Below are 18,883 nucleotides of genomic sequence, written 5' to 3'. Positions count from 1 at the left end.
CTTTGCAACCCGCCCCCCGGCTCTCCCTGGYGCCGTGGAGGGCTGGCCCCACGTCCCCGGTGAGGCGTGGGCGCCGTGGCCCCTCCGCCGCCCGGGCTGGCACGCGCCGGCCCGCGGGAGCAGGAGCGGCGCGCAGGTAAAACTGACTGACCCTGTTCTCATCGTTTAGAGCCCCACGCTTCCACCCCCCGCGGCACGGACGATGTCAGCCGCCTTGTCGAAAGCCACTTGGCGGCCGGAGAGCCAAGCCTGGAGGAGAAGGACGGGGTCCTCCGCACYGACTCCGCTGCCCCGGAGAAGACCGTGCTGCTCCCATACGTGGCCGGCAGCGAGGCGGCGGCCCCAGGGCAGCCGCGCGGCGCCCAGGCAGCCGCCGATGTGAACGCCCCACGCTCCGGCTCGGACAACAGCAGCCCCGAGGAGGACAGAGACGCCGGCATCATCAACGCCTCCGCCCCGGCCACCGGCGGTGAGGAGGAGGGCGGCGAGGGGGAGGAAGAGCCGGCCGGCGGCCTGAGCGAGGCTGCGGGGCCGGGGGACAGCCGGCCGGAGGAGGCGGCCGCGGATGAGGCGCGGGGCTCGGCCGCGGCCCCCGCAGAGGGGCAGCCACCCACGCCAGACCCCCAGGCCCCGGAGGGAGCAGGGCCGCCGCCGGGGGAGGCCGCCAGCGCGCATCACCATGGCAACCGCCGCCCCAGCCTGCAGCGGCGCCAAGATGGCTTCAGCGCCGAGGAGGGGAGCAGGCCTGCGGCTGGGGCCGAGGAGCCCGAAGCGGGCGCCAGCCCCGAGGAAGGGGCCTCTGAGGAGCAGCCTGAGGAAAAGGAAATGGAGGAGCCCGGAGCAGCATCCACTCCCGAGCAGGGAGAAGAAGGGGACAAGGAGAGCTCCGAGGAAGATGACGAGGAGCAGGGAGAGTCCGAGGAAGAGGGAGATGAACAAGGAGAGTCMGAGGARGATGGAGATGAACAAGGAGAGTCAGAGGAAGATGGAGACAGAGAGTCCGAGGAAGAGGGGGAGTCCGAGGAGGAGGGTGCTGGCGCAGCGGGGCCCGAGGAAGGAGCTGAAGGAAGCGACAAGGAAGCGGCCAGTGCTTCGGAGGAGAACGGCCACGGTGAAGCCACAGCCGCCAGCGAGGGAGAAGCCACAGCTGGCTCTGCCGGCTGCCACCGCCCACCCTGCGGAGACAGGGAGCCGGACGCTGGTAGCAACAGCCTGAAAGCAGTGGAAAACCCACCTGCAATGGAAAACCCACCTGCAATGGAAAACCCGCCTGCAGGAGAAGACCCGCCTGCAGGAGAAGACCCGCCTGCMGGAGAAGACCCGCCTGCAAGAGAAAACCCACCTGCAAGAGAAAACCCACCTGCAAGAGAAAACCCGCCCACAGTAGAAAATCCGCCCGCGGTAGAAAACCCACCTGCAGACGAGCCGTCGCTGGGGGGAACGGAGAGCCTGCCTGGCCATGGCACCCCTCCTGCTGCCGCCGAGCCCCAGCGTGGCCAGATAGGTTGGACGCTTTTGTTGTCGGTGTGCCTGTAGCGTAGCGAGCAGAGGGCGGCCAGAGTGACCTACTATCAACCCGGCGGAGCTGAGCTTGGCCCATTAAACTGCACCTAGTGCATGGCCCTCTCCTAACGCTTGTGCTTCCTGCGCCTGCCCCTAACTGCTGCACGGCTGGGCCAGCCGCCCCGCGGGCTCGACRGCGCAGGCGGGAGCCCACGTGGGCCTGCAACGCAGGTGCTATTTGCAGCGATACCAAGGCTGGCCAACACTTCCCTCGCTGCGCTTAAGCCCATCATTTCTCTTCCCATCTCCTGTGGACACGGATGAGAATGTCTCCCCTTCCCCCAGGCCCCTTGCAGCATCTACAGACCTGTTAAAGGACCTGTAGCCTCTTCCCTCAGGCTCTTCCAGACCAAACCCCCGGTGCTCTGGGCACGCGGGCAGGATGCTGCCTGGGCTGGTGAGCTTCTCGCCCATTGCCCACAGGCCCTCAGCCGTTGCCTTCACAAGGAAGGTGCTGAAGAGCTAATTCAGACCGCTGTTCTGGCCACGGACAGGTTGCGTCCCGTCATGGAAAGGCAGGCTAGCTAAGGAAGAACGAGCCCCTGGGTTTTACTAGAAACGCCTGTGGAATTTGGCCTGTGGGACAGGCAGCAGCCTTTGGGCCTGGCTGATTCTTTTTTGCTTCCTTCTGTAACATCCCAGCTCAATGAGTTCACGTGTGTGCCAAAAGGGAAACCCAGCTCGGTCTCCGTGGCTTTGCTTGGCAAGTCAAAAAGGTCTTCCTCAGCCCGACACTTGGGAAAAATTCAGAGGAGGCTCTTGGGCCTGTCCCAGAGCTGGAAGGTGCCCTGTTTGGCCAGGGGGCCCATAGCCCAGCACAACCCAGCAAGCTGGGGACATCTGTTCACAGACCTGCTCAAAAACCCCAACTCAGGCCCAATTTGCCTCCTGCTATCAAAAAACACTTGGAGCTGTGCTGGGCCCTTAGTGTGCCAACACCTCCACTAGCACTCCCAGAGYGAGGACCCCTCTCTCCCCACATCTCCGGGACATGGGGGTGTCTATCCTCGGTGGAGGCAGCTGCACTGTGCTCCCGGGCTTTGGCACAGAGCACCGCGGTCCCCAGGACCACCTTCCCACTGTACCGTGCAGAGGCAGGGCCCCAGCACACAAGGCAGACCCCAACCCCAAAAGGGCTTGCAGCCTGACAGGAGGCAGACCTGAGGTGGGAGAAGGGGAAGGGAATTACCCCCATTTACAGAGGTGAGACCGGGTGAGGCAGCCGGCCGTGGACCAGGCTGGCAAAGGCAGGGTTTGGTCGGCTGATCTCCTGAGAACCAGCCTAGGCCTTGCATGACCTTACATCTCCATCTTGATGTGTAATTTTGGGGGGATGGACAGGAGAGGCAGAACAGAGAAAGCCCAAAGTCGAGGCTTAGCCGTGCTCCCGTGGAGAAGCTGTAGCTGGGGCGCAGGCAGCTGCCAAGGTGAAGCGCTGGAGCGGCTCTGGTGTCTTCGGAGCGCTGGGAAGGGCAGAGGCTCCAGTGGCAGCAGGTGCAGCGCGTGCTCCAGCCGCCTGTTATGCAACGGCCCGAATCCTGAGAACCCCTTCCAGGCACGTCCTTCGCATTCCCCGCTAGCAGCACTCCCTCGTCTCCACCTCGGGAGACACCGCGTGGTTCCCTTGCTGGCCCCTCCTCAGAGCCAAACAGTTGCCCATGACACTTCCCCTGACTGCCACGGCCGTTGGCAGCCTCAGCGAAGCCTTGAGGAGCGTTTGCAAAACAGAAACTGAGCAGCGTGCCAAAGCCGTCAGCGGCCAACGCGTTCGGCGGGTCTCCAGGCTTGGGGTGGGCATGCTCCCCAGCGCCCTCTCCCCGGCAGTAGCTTGTGTGAGCTCCCCTGTGGATCCTTCCCCTTTGGATCCATCAGTAATGTCTCCTCTTGCCTTTTCCTGCAGAAGAGATTGAAGAAGCCAGTGAGACGACCAAGCGAGACCGGTCCCACTTGGAGAGCACCCTTAAGCTGAATGAAGACAAACCCGCTGATGATTTCTCAGGTAAGGGAGCCAGGGGCTGAGGCAGGCAATGGGCTTGGGCAGCATGGAGGCAGTGTGCCATGCAAACCCTGCTCCTTTAATCCCAGAGAACTCTCTGGGACAGGCTTCTCATTGCTGCAAAACCAGGTGAGAGCTGAGCTGGCAACCTGCTCTGCTGCACCAAAAAACATGGATGGGATTTTCCTTCCTTAGGAAGGAAATTCCTTCCCTTTTTGTTTTGGTTTAGTCTTACTTCTCACAGGTCTAGCAATATTCTCAGGAACAGCCTTTGCCTTTTCAGTCTGTATGCTTCTCCTGGGTTAATGTACTTTAGGTAATTTAAAGAGTACCCCAAGGATGTTAAAGAATTAAGAGGCCAGGAGGCAGGAAAACACAAGTGATGAGTTGGCCCAGGCCAACCCCACTGCTGCCCGCTATTCAGAGAAACTTGGGGCAACTTGTAATAGAGGGTTTGGGTTTTTTTTTTTTTTTAATGTAAAAGTCTTCTGCTGGTCTCATTGGCAATCAGGACTAGAAATGAAATGATACAAGCTCCTGTGGCAAAAGCTCTTTTCTCCTTTATTTTAGCTAGCAGGATGGGGGGCTGTGCTGACTGTGGCAGGGAGTCCCGAAATGCCATGGTGGAGGGTTCTTTGGGATCATGGGTGCTGAGTGCTAAGCAGCAATAAGAGATGTTTCTTGACTCAGTTGCTGGCAAGCGTGTGACTGGCAGCAGCCGGCGACAGTATTTAGCAGGAAATATTAGTCATGGGAGGGGCATCAAGATTTGTGACTGGGATAAGTTGGGCCAAGATTTCAACCCAGAGCTGGAGGTCCCTCAATCTGCGGATGAGTCACACTGAAGATCTGCAGAAAATGTCCAGAGGCCTTCCTGGGAGGGCTTCCACCATGTTTAGTGGGATTTGCCTTTCACCCGTCTGCATACTTTTGTTCCTGAAGGAGTACTGCAGCGTCTGAGGAAGATCTACCACTCCTCCATCAAGCCCCTGGAGCAGTCCTACAGATACAACGAGCTGAGGCAGCATGAGATCACAGGTAATGCTGTGGGCACCGGGAATCCCTAGCACCATCAGGTCACTGGGCTGCTTTTAGACAACAGCACAGAGACAGCAGATTGTGGAAAGGCTCACATAGTTTGTCTTTCTTTACAGCTTCCCAAGAAGGCCATGAACATGCTGGGCTTAGAGAATACCCCCTAGTGAACCCAGCACCCAGGTGCACCCTGTAGTAGGCATTCCTACATCTGCCTTATCCCCCCTGCTGTCAGGACCATCTGTGCAGGCTGAGCATTGAAACCTGCCAGCTCTGGGTCCTCCACCTGCTCAACATCAGTGCTCTGTACCCATGCCAAGTAGAGATCATGACCCAGTGAAGCAGACTTGGCAAGAGGGCTTAGGATCTCTCAAGGCTGGGGATGAGTTCCCTGGGGGTTGTTGGAGCTGGCACCCTTCCTGTTTAGTACAGGACACAGCCATGAGGGCAGGGTATCCCTCAAGCTTGGCAGCTTTCACTGGTCCTGGGACCTAGAGATCCCACCCCTTGGCCATTACAGACATTTGATCAGGTGAGCAGGCCTCTGTGATTATGGTCATTGGCTTGCCCTGAGCCCCAGTGATGTATGCATCCTTCCAGAAGAGGTAAGTGCAGCCTTGACCCCAAGACACTCACAAACTTCAGGAGACTCACGTGATCCATATAATATAGGCAGCCCCATCTCGCAAGCATAAATGGGTCAAGCCCAAGTCTGAGGTCCCCTGCTTGAGCACCATCCTGAGCTGGAGTCAGAAGGACCATGGGGACCAGATATCCCCCACGGCTGCACCTTGGCAGGCTAGGGAGGGGATGTCTGTGTCCGGTGGCTGCATGCTCGCATCAGCCACCTGTTGGGGGAAGCTCAGAGGGGGCCATGCCAGGGTCCCACGTAGTACTAGGGTTTTGCTTTCCTTCCCGACTGTACTCACAGCTTTGGCCTCACACACCCTGGAGCAACACTCCCTGCTCCTGGCGCACAGCTCACCCTCCACACCACACAGGCCTTCCCTTCACAACTGGGCTCCTCTCCTCCTTCAATGCATGAGTCCCAGGTTCCTATCAGAGGCCCCATGGGACACAGCCCCATAGAGGGTGAACCCCCTTAGTGCCATTTTACAGGCACCCCTATTGCAGCCCAAATGCAACTCCTAGATCAGCATCAGACTTCTGACATTCTGTCAGTGGGCTTGAACAACTCCATACCCAGCTGCTCCATCTGCACGCAGGGTCCCATGTTCAGCTTAGACCCAGCAGGGAGCGCAGGGTCCCCTCTTTATACAGAGCGCCCTGGATGTTGGCACCACCCACCAGTAGGGATTCTGGAGCTGGCATTAGCAGGTCTTGTGCAAAGCATGGGACCTGCATAGCTGCCTCCCGTAGCCGGCTCTGTGTTGCTGCCTTTGCGATGCCTTGGCCTGTCTCATGCCGTGCGCTGCTTCTGGCAGTTGGGGGCCACAACCCGCTTGCTGTGTGGGAGGGTAGCTGGGAGGGGGATTGTCACAGCATCACACCACGCTGCAGCTGGCRTGGAAGCGGTGCCCCCCCAGAGCCTCACCCCACAGCTGCTCCATCACCCACCCACCATGCTAGGCCTGTGCCCCTCCTCACGCTCCCGCCACAACACTGCCATGCGCCCTGGGAAACGAGCGCCATGAGCCGTAGCGTTGTTACCCCTGTACCCTGGTGTCCAGCCCCACAGCCTCTTGGGCAATGATACCCGAGCACCAAGGGCAGCGCAGCCATGACCTGTCCCAGCCATCTTCATTCTGGAGTTCACAGGTTGAGCAGCACCCCAACCTCATCCCCAAGCTGCTTTTGTCCGTGAGGGTGGCCRTACCAGCATCTGCATTTACTGTGAGCTCATATTGGGGCACTGTGTTTAGGAGAGAGTTTGAAGTTTCAAGTACAGATTTTGGGCTCCAAGCCCTTCCCCTTCTCTCCAATGTTCACTTCCAGAGGACACAGCCCCCAGCCCCGGTGCACAGCTACAGCCTATTTCTTTGCTCACAGTGTCCCAATCTGCACTTCAGCTGTCCTATGCCCAAGCAGCCACCAACCTGCTCCCTCTTGGGAGCACCCTGACAAGTGTTTCTCAGGCCCCTGCTGGCTTCTTCCCTCCCAGTCCATGAAGAAATAACCACCAACCCTTGTGTTTTACAACCCGGAACCCCTCTCAGTCACATCTCCTGATGAGGTTTCACCACAGACAGCAGCTTCTGTTGTTCCTAGCAGCACAACAGTGCTTAATAGCCCATTCAACTTCACCGCAAAGAACTGCACAACACACCTCTCAGGCTGACAGTCCCCCAGGTCAGCTCCCAGCTTGAGAGCCCAGCCCAGCACCCTCCTGGCACCACATACGTGGTCACAGAGCTAGTTACTCATGGTCACTGCTTCCAAGATGCAAGACACACAAACTCTGCAAGCTGGGGAAGGATATGTGGACACTGCATTGCCTGCAGTCCTTGGTTCAGCCAGCTCAGCACTTAGCAGCTGTGAGAGGCCCTGACCACGATCCTGCCAGAGCTGTTTTTCCTGCCACCAAGTTTCTTGAGAGCCTCTGACACCCCAGCCCTGGCCTAGCAAATAGAACCAGACTATGGAGACAAAACTCAGCAGCTTGTCTTTAATACCCACAGACAAGGCTTTTCTCAACTCCTCATTAGTAGGGTAGTTAGAGCTGCCTGCAGGTTAATTAGAGGGTTGGCCCATGGAGCCCCCTTGACTTTGCAAGCCCAGTGAGAGCACAGTGGGGCAGAGGGAGCCTTTTCACTGGCTTCCTCGGTGTGGTGGGATGAGCCCCTGTCCTGCCTGTGAGCTGAACAGGTTTAAAACAGTGGTGGTCCCCCCACAAACAGGGAGATGCCCCAAGCCTCTCCTCCTGCCCTGACCCCCCCGTCTGCAGGGGAGGCTGGACAACACAGAGCTGCCTGCTCAGCTGGCCGGAGAGGAGCGGGACAGCTGGGACAGTCACAGGGCAGGAGTGTCATGGAATATGTATGACCTTTGAAGGTGTAAGTCAATATAGAGGGGTGCTGTCACAAGCACCTTTGCCCCTCCATTACACGGCAGCCCTCCATTTTGTCTCCCTTCCCACAGGCTCTGTTCTGGCCTCCTCTCCAGGGCTGCAGCCGTGTAGGCCTTAGCTAGGGTTTGAGCTGAATGAGCTCCTTCCGGTCAGGCACACTGGCCAGCGTAATCCAGTGAGCCCCTCTACTGCACAGCAGCTCTCAAAAACACCAGCATGCATGAGTGTCACCTGCCCCAGGTGGGCTGTGACTCACACTGTGAACCTGCCTGGGACTCTAAATTGTAGGGATGCTTCTTGTTCAGGTGCATCCCAGAAAATTCACCTGGAAATCYTCTGCTTACAGTATGCTTAACCCTGGCAGGTACCATCTCCTTTCCTCTGCGTGCCACCCTCTCTCCTGTACCCACGAAGCTGCTGCATTTGCCTGGCTTGTGCTGAGGCGCGTCTCTGCTCTGCCATCATGCTCACGTGCGCTTGGGTCTCTCCAGTCGGGTCTGCCTGTGCGCTTGGTCACTGTGGAGTCACCCTGTTGGCATTGTCCCCAGCTCAGGAGTGAGGGAGTCTCACAGTTTGGTGACAGGAGCTTGCTGTGAAGTCATGCCAACTTGTGGTACATGCTGGAGACCCTAGTTATTGTGTACATGCCAGTTAGCATGCTTGTATCGGGAATGGCCTCCTACCTGCCACCTCCAGGCACTCTAGGGATGGATACAGGTAACCACATTCATTGGGGACAGTCAGGACACTTGTCTAGGTTTGTTGCTGTCCTGTACATGGCTTGTTCAGCTCTGTTTGCTTGGTGGATGTGGCTAGGAAAGGTGATAACTCTGCTAAATGAGGCAAGAGCTTTGGGAATGAAGGAGATCTCAGACAAGTGCTAATGTGCGAGACACCTCTCTCTGGGCTGCTCTTACAAGCCACATGGCCAGTGTGCAGGGCAGACTGGGTTTTAATTCTTTTCTCAGTAGCTGCAGGTCTTGTTGCTCACAAACTGTAACTCCTTCTTTCCTGCTGGACATTGTGGCTGTCCGCTGGCTCTTTCTGCCTACAAGAAGGCCATGGCCAATCTTCATCCCCCTCTTCAGCCTGGGCCAGACCCAGCCAGCCACATTCCTTCTTTGACTCATGGTACCTTTTCTCTCTCCCCGTGTCCCCTGCTAACAGCTTACCCTGGACGCACCCTGGGCTCCTCCGCCACAGGTTGGTATTGCTGCCTGCTACCTGCATGCTGCCAGCCACCGCCTAATCTCTTCRCTGGCCTCCAGTTTTCCTATTCACCTGCCCCTAAAGAGCCCCACTTCTAAGTCACTGACCAGATCCCTGTATTCACCATCCTACTGTACCAGGCAGAGCCTGGGGTCCTCAGCACTTTCCAGAGCTCAGTGTGTGCATTGCTGCACTTGTCTGTCTCAGCACCAACTCTGCCCAGCAGCTCTACMTCCCAATTGCACCTTCGCTCCATAGAACATATGCCTCAGGGTAAGCCAGAGAAACTTTTTGGAAGYCCTCAGCCTGCCCAGGCCTTCAAACTTTTCCCTCACAGGTTGTCTCAAGAGGCTGCAGTGCAAGTTCCTCTAGTGATGGTTCAAAGGCTTTTGGGGTGGTCATGTAGGTGGATCTCTAACACCAAGGCAAGAACCCAAGCAGCAAGCAGAGAGCCACCAGAGGCAATCTGTTCCAGCTCTCCACCCTCCTATGTGCAGAAACTTTCCCTAATATCTAACCTTTATGCCCCTGGCTGCAGTTTAAGCCAATGACCCAGCAGCAGCTGTCCCAGTAACATGGCCTGGCCCCTGCATGACAACCGCACCCCCTTCCAGAGCCAGAGCTGGCTCCTCTCTCTGGGTATCATGCTGTCAGGTCCTCCTGGGAGAACCAGCTTGGAGAAGCAGGGGATGGGAGAGAGGCYGAGCAGGGCCAGCAGATACACAGCCGTTCCCCTGGGACCAGTGCTGGACCTTGGGGACAATGTTCCTGCTGCAATATAAGGCAGTAAAATGACAGGGAAACCTCAGCTTCTGGCTCTTGTGCCCTAACCTGCAGCCCATGCTCATAGGATCCTGCTGAAACAGGCTCCTCCAAACMCTGGCCCCAGACATGGCAGAGCCCCACCAGGGCCTGGAGGGCCCCTGGCTCCCAGTCGTGCCAGTGTGCTGGCACTGGAGAGGACTGTCGCTATATAGGGCTTATTTAGATAGCTATATTATCTTCATCCCTAGCTGCACACACACGCACACACACACACACACACTTGCGCGCATGCCATATGTGTGCACACACACAGGGAGCGTATGCACAGAGCACGACACAGATGCGAGCACAGACAGTCTGTATCCATGATATCTACGTGTAGCTTTTCCCTCTGTCTGCAGGCACACCAGTACCGTGCAGRTAGATGGGTGGCTTTTGAAGCTTTCAAAAGGGAGCTGGCCAGCCCTCGGAGGGCTGCGGGGTGATGTGTGCATGCAGCAGGCAGAGTGGCCGACAGCATTTGGGATACAGGGATGGGTTCGCTGGGTGTGTGATGGCGAGACACTGCCCAGGCTTTCTAACCTTCCCAGGTGGCCTGGGGACAGAGCAAGACCTTTGTGCCTCTGGCTCAGTCCAAGCCAGGAGAGGAGGGAGGTTTTGCCTGTGTACTCCGCTCTGCTGTGCAACCTAGGGACAGACCACACAACAGGATCATCATTGCCCCAGCGAGGGTGAGCTGATGTCAGGGCACTTCTTCTGGGCTTGAGGATGAGGCAGGAGAAGACCTGGCCTGGGGCTAAGCCCAGGCCCCCGGAACAGCAATGTTCCCACCTGAGGGCAGCCTAGCATTGCAAACAACATGGTACAACCTCCCATGAAGCCACTGCCTTAGGAAAAAAAAAAAAAATCCCTCCTTGAGTGAGAGAAGCACTTCTCTGTCCTCTTCATCAGGGTGGTAACCCTCCCAAGAGCAGAGATCCCGTATCCAAACTAAACCAGCWTGTAGAAACCACGACTTGGTTGTCCAAATTGCTCCGACCCCCAGAGCTGGACAGTACAAGACAAATGCAGCCTCTGCAGAGGGAGATGTGRTCTTTCTGGCCTTGTCTGCCAGGTGCTTCATGGTACCTCAGCATGTTCCTTACCTCAGAAACCCCTGAGCTTAGAGAAGCAGCTGCTTTGTTTTAAACAGGACCACAGATGAAACACGATGGGCTGCAAGGCCTGAGGAAACCCCCTGCGCACATGCAGGGCCTGATTGTGCATCAGTGTGAGTCTGGTTCTGCAGACACCACCTGGATGTGCTTTCCCATAGACATGGCTTGAGCTGGAATGAACATCAAACTCTAAGTGAGCCAGGCTGGGCTGGGAGCAAGCAGCCACAGGGTGGCTGGAGAGAGCCACAGTGATGAAGCTGGCAAGATTCCTGCCTTGGAGCTGGCAAGGAGGGAGTCTCTTTTCCCCTGGACAGGATCATTAGGGTGATGCAAACTGGTGCTGAATGGACATAGCAGGGGGAAAGGGCTCCAGGTCAGCACCCTCCAAGGTGGGAGACATGCTCTGCTTCTCCAGTGGCAAGGAGGGTCTGTGCATGGCCTCACATCCTCTGCAGCCCAGGAGCTGCTGTGGTGGCCCACTGTCCAGAGAGCCTCAAGGATCCCATGCCCGGCACATCCCGCACAGTCCATGGGGGGGCCAGTGCCCAGAGCAAGGGAAGGGAGGGACTGGCTGAGCTGTTAGTGACCCTGCAGAGGGGCTGCCCTGCAGAGCTGGGCTGCGTGCCCTGCTGCCCACTACGGCACGGTGTGTTGCCTCTCCGGCACATGGGTTAGGGCAGGCATCAGGACTGCACTAAATAGTGCATGTTGCACCCTGAGAAATCCACGCGATCCATGAACCAGAGACCCAGGGATCACTCGCTGCCTGCGTTCACACAGCCACACCTGGAGAGGAACATGTTATGAAAGAATGCACGGGGCCCGCCTCAAACCTCTGGCACAACATCACAGGGGATAATAATAATAATCCGAAACCCAATTAAAGCAGGCAAGTGAACAGAGCAGTAGTGACACAGTGGCACAGAGGAATGATTAATAACGAAAGTCCAAGATTTCAACATTTGTTTTCGTCCCACATGAGAACACAAAGTCAGATCCCAAAGCTTTTGGGGAGACAAAACCAGGCAGGTTGTGCCTTCCCCAGCCCAGCTCAGCCAGGTGGAGGGAGAGCTCGCGGGAGCGCATGCCGCCAGCCAGGCCTGGCAGCAAGCGCAGTTCTGGAGAAGCCCACACCGCTGCTCCCTGCGGCACTCCCAGCAAGCCAGCATGGGCATGGCCCTTCCAGGAGTGGCATATCCCTGTCGTCAGTGAGCTCGGGGAAGGGGCCCTGAAGGGAGGAGAGGCATGGTTTTGACGTGATTGATATCTTGGTTATTTCCACCCTGCTGCATTGTCCTTAGGCTGGTTTTGGCCAGTGCTGGCCAGCCCCACAGTTCGTGGGCAGGGTTCAGAAGTGAGCAGGGGTCAGGCCATTCCCACTAGTTTGGAGGTGCCTGCTCTGCTTTGGGGGAGAAGAGCGTTTAGCTGTATGGACACAAGCTACCCCGCATTTGGCATCCATCTGGAGAGCTGTCCACGGCCTGGTCCCTCCACCAGTGGAGACCTGGTGCCCAGCCTGGCCTTGTGACATGCAGAGCTGGGGAGGGGGGTGCTGGCATGCTCTGCCCAACTCCTACACCCATGGTCAGGTGGGTTCGGTGCCGAGCCACCATGCAGAGCTCTTCAGCACCCTTGGGAGCTGGAGCATAGCGCCATATGGGCTTTGCAGCCCCCCCTCCTTGGCGATGGATCCCCCGCTTGCTGGAAAGCTTCCTCACTCCTGAGTGGGTGGTAGCCATGGAGCAGTGACTACGGCAGCCGCCGCAGTGCGGTCCCTCGACCATCGCAGGGAGAATAGCTCTGTGCTGGGAGCGGGACTGAAGGGAGGGATGTCGAAGGCAGTGCAGGGTCACCCAAAAGCATTGCCTCACCATGGCCGAGGGGGAAGACTCAGCTCTGGATGCTCCCAGCTCCTCTGGTGCCCTCCAGCCCCCCACTCCATAAAACTCCTGCTTGCAGTGGTGGGATGGACCCTCGGCCATCTTGAGTGCAGAACTGGGATGGGGAAAAAGCAGGGCAGTGGTGGAAAGGTCTCTGCGGGCAGCGTAACATGTCTAAGGGCAGGAATACAAAACTGCTCTTCCCCTGTTTTATCCAATTCCCCTTCTGCCGCCCTGCTCTTGGCAGCATGTCCAGCTGCGACAAGACACAGGGCAAACACAAGGTGTTTCCCAAAGGCCAGCAGCCAGGAGTGCCAGCTCCCATTCCCATCCTCCCCCAGCTCCCAGGGCCAACGGCAATCTGCAGGTGCCTCAGTTTCTCCATCGATAGCACCCATGCCTTCCACCCCTCCGGGCACAGCAGGTCCCCCTCCCTCGAGGTGGAGTCCTAGGCAGGGCCAGGGGATGGTAAGCATGATCCCACTCGCACATGCTGGGGAAATATTGCGACACATCTAGTAGCAGAATTGGCTATTTTAATACACTCCTTGACTTACTTCACTCAGGAGTAGTCATGCAGACCTGTTGCCTGTGTCATGCATCCAGAATAGGGTCACAGCCACCTTTTGCAGGGCTTTCACTATTACACAGCATCGTGGACTGGATTTTGGTTCTTGGTGACAACATGTAGCACCCCAACACCCACGCAGGAGCCTGGCAGGCCCTGAATGAAACCTCTGGGTCCTGCCCCATGGACAACCCCCCAGGAGGACATGCAGCCGCAGGTGTCTAATGTCTGCAGAGGTGCCAGTACTTCTCCCGGTGCACCTCTGATGTGCATACACAAACCTCTTCCTGCAGCACTGCATCCCTCAACAAGGCAGAGAGGCAAGGATTGAGTCTCAAGCTGTAGGCTCCCGCTGCTGATCCTGCCTGTGTCCAGCTCCTCAGCCACAGCACGTCCCCGTCGGGAGCAGACACCCCATGTGCTGCGTGGGGGAGATGCTGTGGCAGGGTGACTGCAGTTTACTCTGGTCTCCGGCATATACAAACACGGCTCTCCCGGACTGCTTCCTGCCCAGACTGTCTGGCTACGTCTGTGCTGGTGCATGAAACAGGGACAGGGAAGGTTCCCACGATTGGGAACTCATTTGTCCACTTACTACCTCTGTTTCTGGCCTGATTGGGACCCGAGCTGACTAGCAGGCTCCCAACCATCCTGGTCACAGTTTAGGGGCTGGCATGGGCCAGGAGCTCCTCGTGCTTGGCCAGCTGCACGTACAAGTCCCCGGGGCTGACGGAGTTGAGTGGTGTGGCTGTTCTGTGCCAGTTGGCCCCAGGGCCAGGAAAAAGCATCTCTTCTTTGGGCAGTGGTTATTTATGTGCAGGGCTACAGGCAGACCCTACATGTGGGGCCAGGACTGGCCTCACAGGGTCCTCGTGGATCCAATGCCAGCCCTTACCTGCAGTCTTTGAACCCTTTAGCAAACTCCAGGACTTTCAGAGCGTGGGATGGGGCTGGTAGTTAATTCTTCTGCTTTGTTCCCCCATACCCAAAGCGGGGCTGTTTGCCCCATTGCTTGAGTCTGCACTCCCAGTGCCTGGACTGGTGCCTCGCTGCCAGTTCGCATGACAGCAGGGACCCTCTGCTTGGTTACAAGGCTGGGAGCCACAACCTGGGGGGCAGATCCTTGGGAGGGTTTGGTGGAAACGCAGCTCTGGCAAGCAAGCGCCCAGCACAAGGCTCAGGCCTCGCTTACCAAGCGCTGTGCCATGAGGTTGCCCCCCAGCTCCTTTTGCACGAGGCATTGACCTAACTGCAGCATGGCCACGTCCTTTGCATGTCCAGGAGTGCTTTGCAGCGTCCACCTTCAGGCAAAATCCCCCCTGGAGCCAGCCCAAAATTCACCCCAGCTAAACTAAAGCCAAATCAAAACAAAATTTAAAAGGCCTTCAAGTGCTCCCATAGTCTAAGAAGGGCCAAACCTCAGAGGACATCAGACAAGGTTCGACCTCACTGCGGGAGCTGGAGAGGAGATGGGGGTCTCCCCCAGTGCACGGCAGCTGCGGGCTGCCCTGGTCCTACGCTCTCGTCCTGACACCATCTGGGGCTGCAGCCAGGTGCGTCTGGCAGAGCTGCCCATGGCCCCGGGCTCCGGGGTGCATAGAGGCACAGCCAGACGGTTGGACATGCAGTGATGCAGGCTGCCCAGCTGGCAGGCAGCAAGCGGGGTGTGATACCCCCCCGGCAGCACCCGGGCAAAGTTGGGTCAGAGCCTTTCCGCCCGCTCCCGAGCCGCTGCTGGCGCTGACGCACTGCCGGCRGCTGCAGCTCTCCCCAGCACAACCTTGGCCACGAGCTGACACTTGCGGGGCGCTGCGGGTGGGCGACGGGCTCTGCCGCAGCACGGCAAGACGAACCGTGTGCGCACGCAGGTCTCCGGCCCTTCGCTGGGCCGTGCCTTGGCTCAGCGCAGCGCTCGCGAATGGCTAGCAGCATTGGGACTGGGAAAGCATCCCTGAGGGGGGATGTTTAACCGAGCCCTTGGAAACCAGCAGCGCTGCCGCGTTTCTCAGATGGGATGTTCATTACAGCAGGGAGTTAAAAGTGCGGCAGCGACGGCTATTGTTTGTTCACTTCCTCTTGTTATTTCCCCTCTCCACAGATGGGGAGATCACTTCCAAGCCGATGGTGCTATTCCTGGGACCGTGGAGCGTCGGCAAATCCTCCATGATAAACTACCTCCTAGGGCTGGACGACACTCCCTACCAGCTCTACACAGGTATCTCACTCACTGCTCCCGCGCTGTTCTGCCAAGGCATGCTGGCGCTTGCTTTTCCRCAGCCACGTGGTCAGCAGGTGACAGCAGCGATTCCTGGTCACTCCTCTCCGACAGCCCCCAGCTATGACAGGGAGGCTGTGATCCAGCACTGGGTTCATGCCACTCAGCTCCAGGACCAAGTAGAGAGCGAGGCAGGGCAGGTCTGCGCTCTGGCCTGGGGCCTGCCCATCTCTTCGGTGGAAGAGGAGAGCCCCTCTCCCTGCAGCATCCCCCCTCCTGCAGCCCAGGGCTCACCGCCTCCAACCTGTAGGCACAGTGCAGCAGGCAGCCTGCAAGGCCCCAAGAGCAGGAGTCTTTAGCAAGGGGAACTCACCCTGTCTTCTCCCTCCTCACATGGAAGCAATTAATTCACCCTCCAAGGAGAAAAGCTCTACCCCTTCTGTCCTTTCTGCTCCCACGGGTCTCACCTTGCAGCTGAGGACAGATTTCTGCAGCCCGCTCAGTGCTGGGGTAACGAGGGCTCCTGGGAGCTAAGCAGGAGGTGGTTCTCTAGGGCACCTTAACAGCCAGGGCACGTCCAGAATGGTTAGTCCCTGCAGAAAACAGTGCTGCTGTCATTTTCTCAAGAGGCTTGGCAAGAATTTCACGGCCCTGCTGCCTGCCTCCTTCCTGCATCTCTTGGCAAGGCAATGGTGCTCCTGAGTTCCCCAGCTAGTCCCAGGTGAGTCCCTGCAATTTCCAGTGAGCAGCATGGATTTTACAGCTCTCTTGCTCCTCTTGTTGCTGGGCAGGGGCAGAACCCACCACCTCTGAATTCACTGTCATCATGCATGGCCCAAAGCTGAAGACCATTGAGGGCATCGTGATGGCTGCTGACAGTGCACGCTCCTTCTCGCCCCTGGAAAAGTTTGGGCAGAACTTCTTGGAGAAGCTGATAGGGATAGAGGTGCCTCACAAACTCCTGGAGCGAGTCACCTTCGTGGACACGCCAGGCATCATTGAGAACCGCAAGCAGCAAGAACGAGGTAGGGATTTGCTGTGTTCATCTAAGGGACTCCAGAAAAGAAGCTATAACAATGTAAGATAACAAAGAAGACTGAAGTGCAGTGAGGAAGAGCCCTAGGCTACAAAAAGGGTGTATTCTCACATTGGAGGGGATGGCTAAGTTTGTCTGTGCATGGCTATGACAGTAGCAGCCAGGGCCTGGGGGACATACCTGATGATCATCAGCTAGAGCCGCCTCTTTCTGTCATTTGGAGGTGTGACAGACAGGAGTTTTTGCAAGATGTTTCTGGGGGATCCTCAGGCTGTTGATTGTCTGCCTTGGCCCATCATTTAGTATCCTGTTTGTAGCTCTTGGAGACAGGCTTTGCCAGTGGCTTGTGCTACAGCAGGACCCAGAAAAGCACCATGACAACACATACCAGGGTAGATTTGCAGGGCTTGCTGACCCACTTACTGCCCACTGGGGAAAGCAATGACATGGTGGATATCTGCTCATAGGAGCAGCAGGAATCTGCGACCAGCAGCAGGGAGAAAGGGAAGTTTGGAAGTGTCTATGAGGGAGATCAATTCCAGGTGAGGAGGAGAGCACCTCTTGGAAATGCCCTCCATTCCCACTGCTAGGGGAAAGCAGCCTCTGGGAGCAAGTGTGGGAGTGAGGTGCCCATCAGTGGAAGCTTTAAATTCTCTCCTAAAATCTTGTCATTCTCTGAATATAGCAGTGTATTTACTCCTTAAAGCAATGGAGCCATCTTCACCTCACAACTTCTGTCATTGATGAAGGGGAAAATCTTGGTTCCCTTGAAGGCAAGGCCAAAAGCTGCACTGACTTTGCTGGGGTTAGACCATGAATGAAGGTCCCAAGATCAGCATGCAGTCCCAGTACACCAGCTACACAGGGATGGGTCTCCATGTGTTTGAAGTGTTCTTTGCACTTGAGAAACAGATTCTGTGCTGTATGGAAAGTCCAGATAGGTCTGGGTTGGACAGGGTGTGAGACATAGCAGGCTCAAAGTTTATCTATTCTTTGACCTGAAGACATTCAACCAGTACTGGCCATTTCTGCTGGATTTTTCTCTCTCCTCTCCCCAAGGTTACCCATTCAATGATGTGTGCCAGTGGTTCATCGACAGAGCTGACCTTATCTTCGTTGTCTTTGACCCTACAAAGCTGGATGTGGGCTTGGAGCTGGAGATGCTGTTTCGCCAGCTGAAGGGCCGTGAGTCTCAGATCAGAATCATTTTGAACAAAGCTGACAGCCTGGCTACCCAGGAGCTTATGAGAGTCTACGGTGCCTTGTTCTGGAGCTTGGCTCCTCTGATCAATGTCACGGAGCCGCCCAGGGTGTATGTTAGTTCCTTCTGGCCCCATGAGTATCAGCCAGAAACCCACCAAGACCTGTTCCTTAAAGAAGAGATATCACTCCTGGAAGATCTCAACCAGGTGATTGAGAACAGGATGGAGAATAAGATTGCCTTCATACGCCAACACGCCATCCGGGTGCGCATCCACGCCCTTTTGGTTGATCGTTATCTACAAACCTACAAGGACAAAATGACCTTCTTTAGCGATGGAGAACTGGTGTTCAGAGACATTGTGGAAGATCCTGACAAGTTCTTTATTTTTAAGACCATTCTGGCAAAGACCAATGTCAGCAAATTTGACCTCCCCAACCGTGAGGCTTACAAGGACTTCTTTGGCATCAATCCCATCACTAGTTTTAAGCTGCTGTCTCAGCAGTGTTCCTACATGGGAGGGTGTTTCCTAGAGAAGATCGAAAAGGCCATCACTCGTGAGCTTCCTGATCTCTTGGGAAGCATCGGCTTGGGGAAGAAGCCCAGCATTCTCTCCTGCGACATTACTGGCTGTGGTGAAACCCCAAAGAATCGCTACAGGAAACCGTAACGTGTTCTGTAATATAACCATTCATGTGTTCCTACTGGTGAATGAGCTTATGTCTTATCTGTCCAAGAAGCCATGGTTTATTAACCCTTTGAGTGCCACACTGGCAAAGGCTACTGTACGATGAGGACTTTGAGTCATTGACATCAATGGCAGGGGAAGYTGGGTGGGCATAAGAAAGAGAATAAAAACTGTGAATTCCTGACATTTATCTTTGTTCTTTCAAATAGAAGGCAATGTTTAAGCTGTAAGTATGAGCAATGCATGGTGAGCTAGAACTGTAGCTGCTTTTTCACTGGTGCCGAGATTCACATGTGTGAACAAGAATTTCAACCTCTGCAAGCACTAAGCCAGCAGGGAACAAGAAAGAGGGCACGACGTGAGGGCACAGAGGAGAGTGGTGACACAGCAATCCGGGAACCACCGGCAGCCCTGGGGGGGCAAAGCACTGGGCAGGGTAGGAGAGGCCAGGTCCCAGCTRTTGTTTTCAGGCACAAAAATCCCACAAATCTCTGCAAATATTGATCTTGTTTTCCTTTCTAAGACTTTTATGTCACCCCGTG

At 56.5% G+C, this 18,883-nt stretch overlaps 1 protein-coding gene across 1 annotated transcript in view; it reads left to right on the top strand.

Annotated features, from left to right (window-relative positions):
• The window catches only part of SRL (sarcalumenin), a 28,549-nt gene extending 10,030 nt beyond the window's left edge, over positions 1–18,519 (top strand). Inside the window, exons 2-8 of the mRNA XM_026065224.1 lie at positions 170–1,504; positions 3,464–3,562; positions 4,502–4,597; positions 8,790–8,825; positions 15,300–15,416; positions 16,208–16,441; positions 17,512–18,519. Of these exons, the coding sequence (XP_025921009.1) occupies positions 170–1,504; positions 3,464–3,562; positions 4,502–4,597; positions 8,790–8,825; positions 15,300–15,416; positions 16,208–16,441; positions 17,512–18,323 (2,729 nt within the window). The 3' untranslated portion in view covers positions 18,324–18,519. The remainder of the gene's footprint in view (positions 1–169; positions 1,505–3,463; positions 3,563–4,501; positions 4,598–8,789; positions 8,826–15,299; positions 15,417–16,207; positions 16,442–17,511) is intronic.
• The last annotated feature ends 364 nt before the right edge of the window (positions 18,520–18,883 follow it).

This window comes from Apteryx rowi, unplaced genomic scaffold (genome assembly GCF_003343035.1).
Source record: "Apteryx rowi isolate R43461 unplaced genomic scaffold, aptRow1 scaffold_225, whole genome shotgun sequence".
In the NCBI taxonomy this organism is placed as follows: domain Eukaryota; kingdom Metazoa; phylum Chordata; class Aves; order Apterygiformes; family Apterygidae; genus Apteryx; species Apteryx rowi.
The sequence above is the reverse complement of the archived record's forward strand: the minus strand, read 5'-3'. Positions and strand labels throughout refer to the sequence as shown.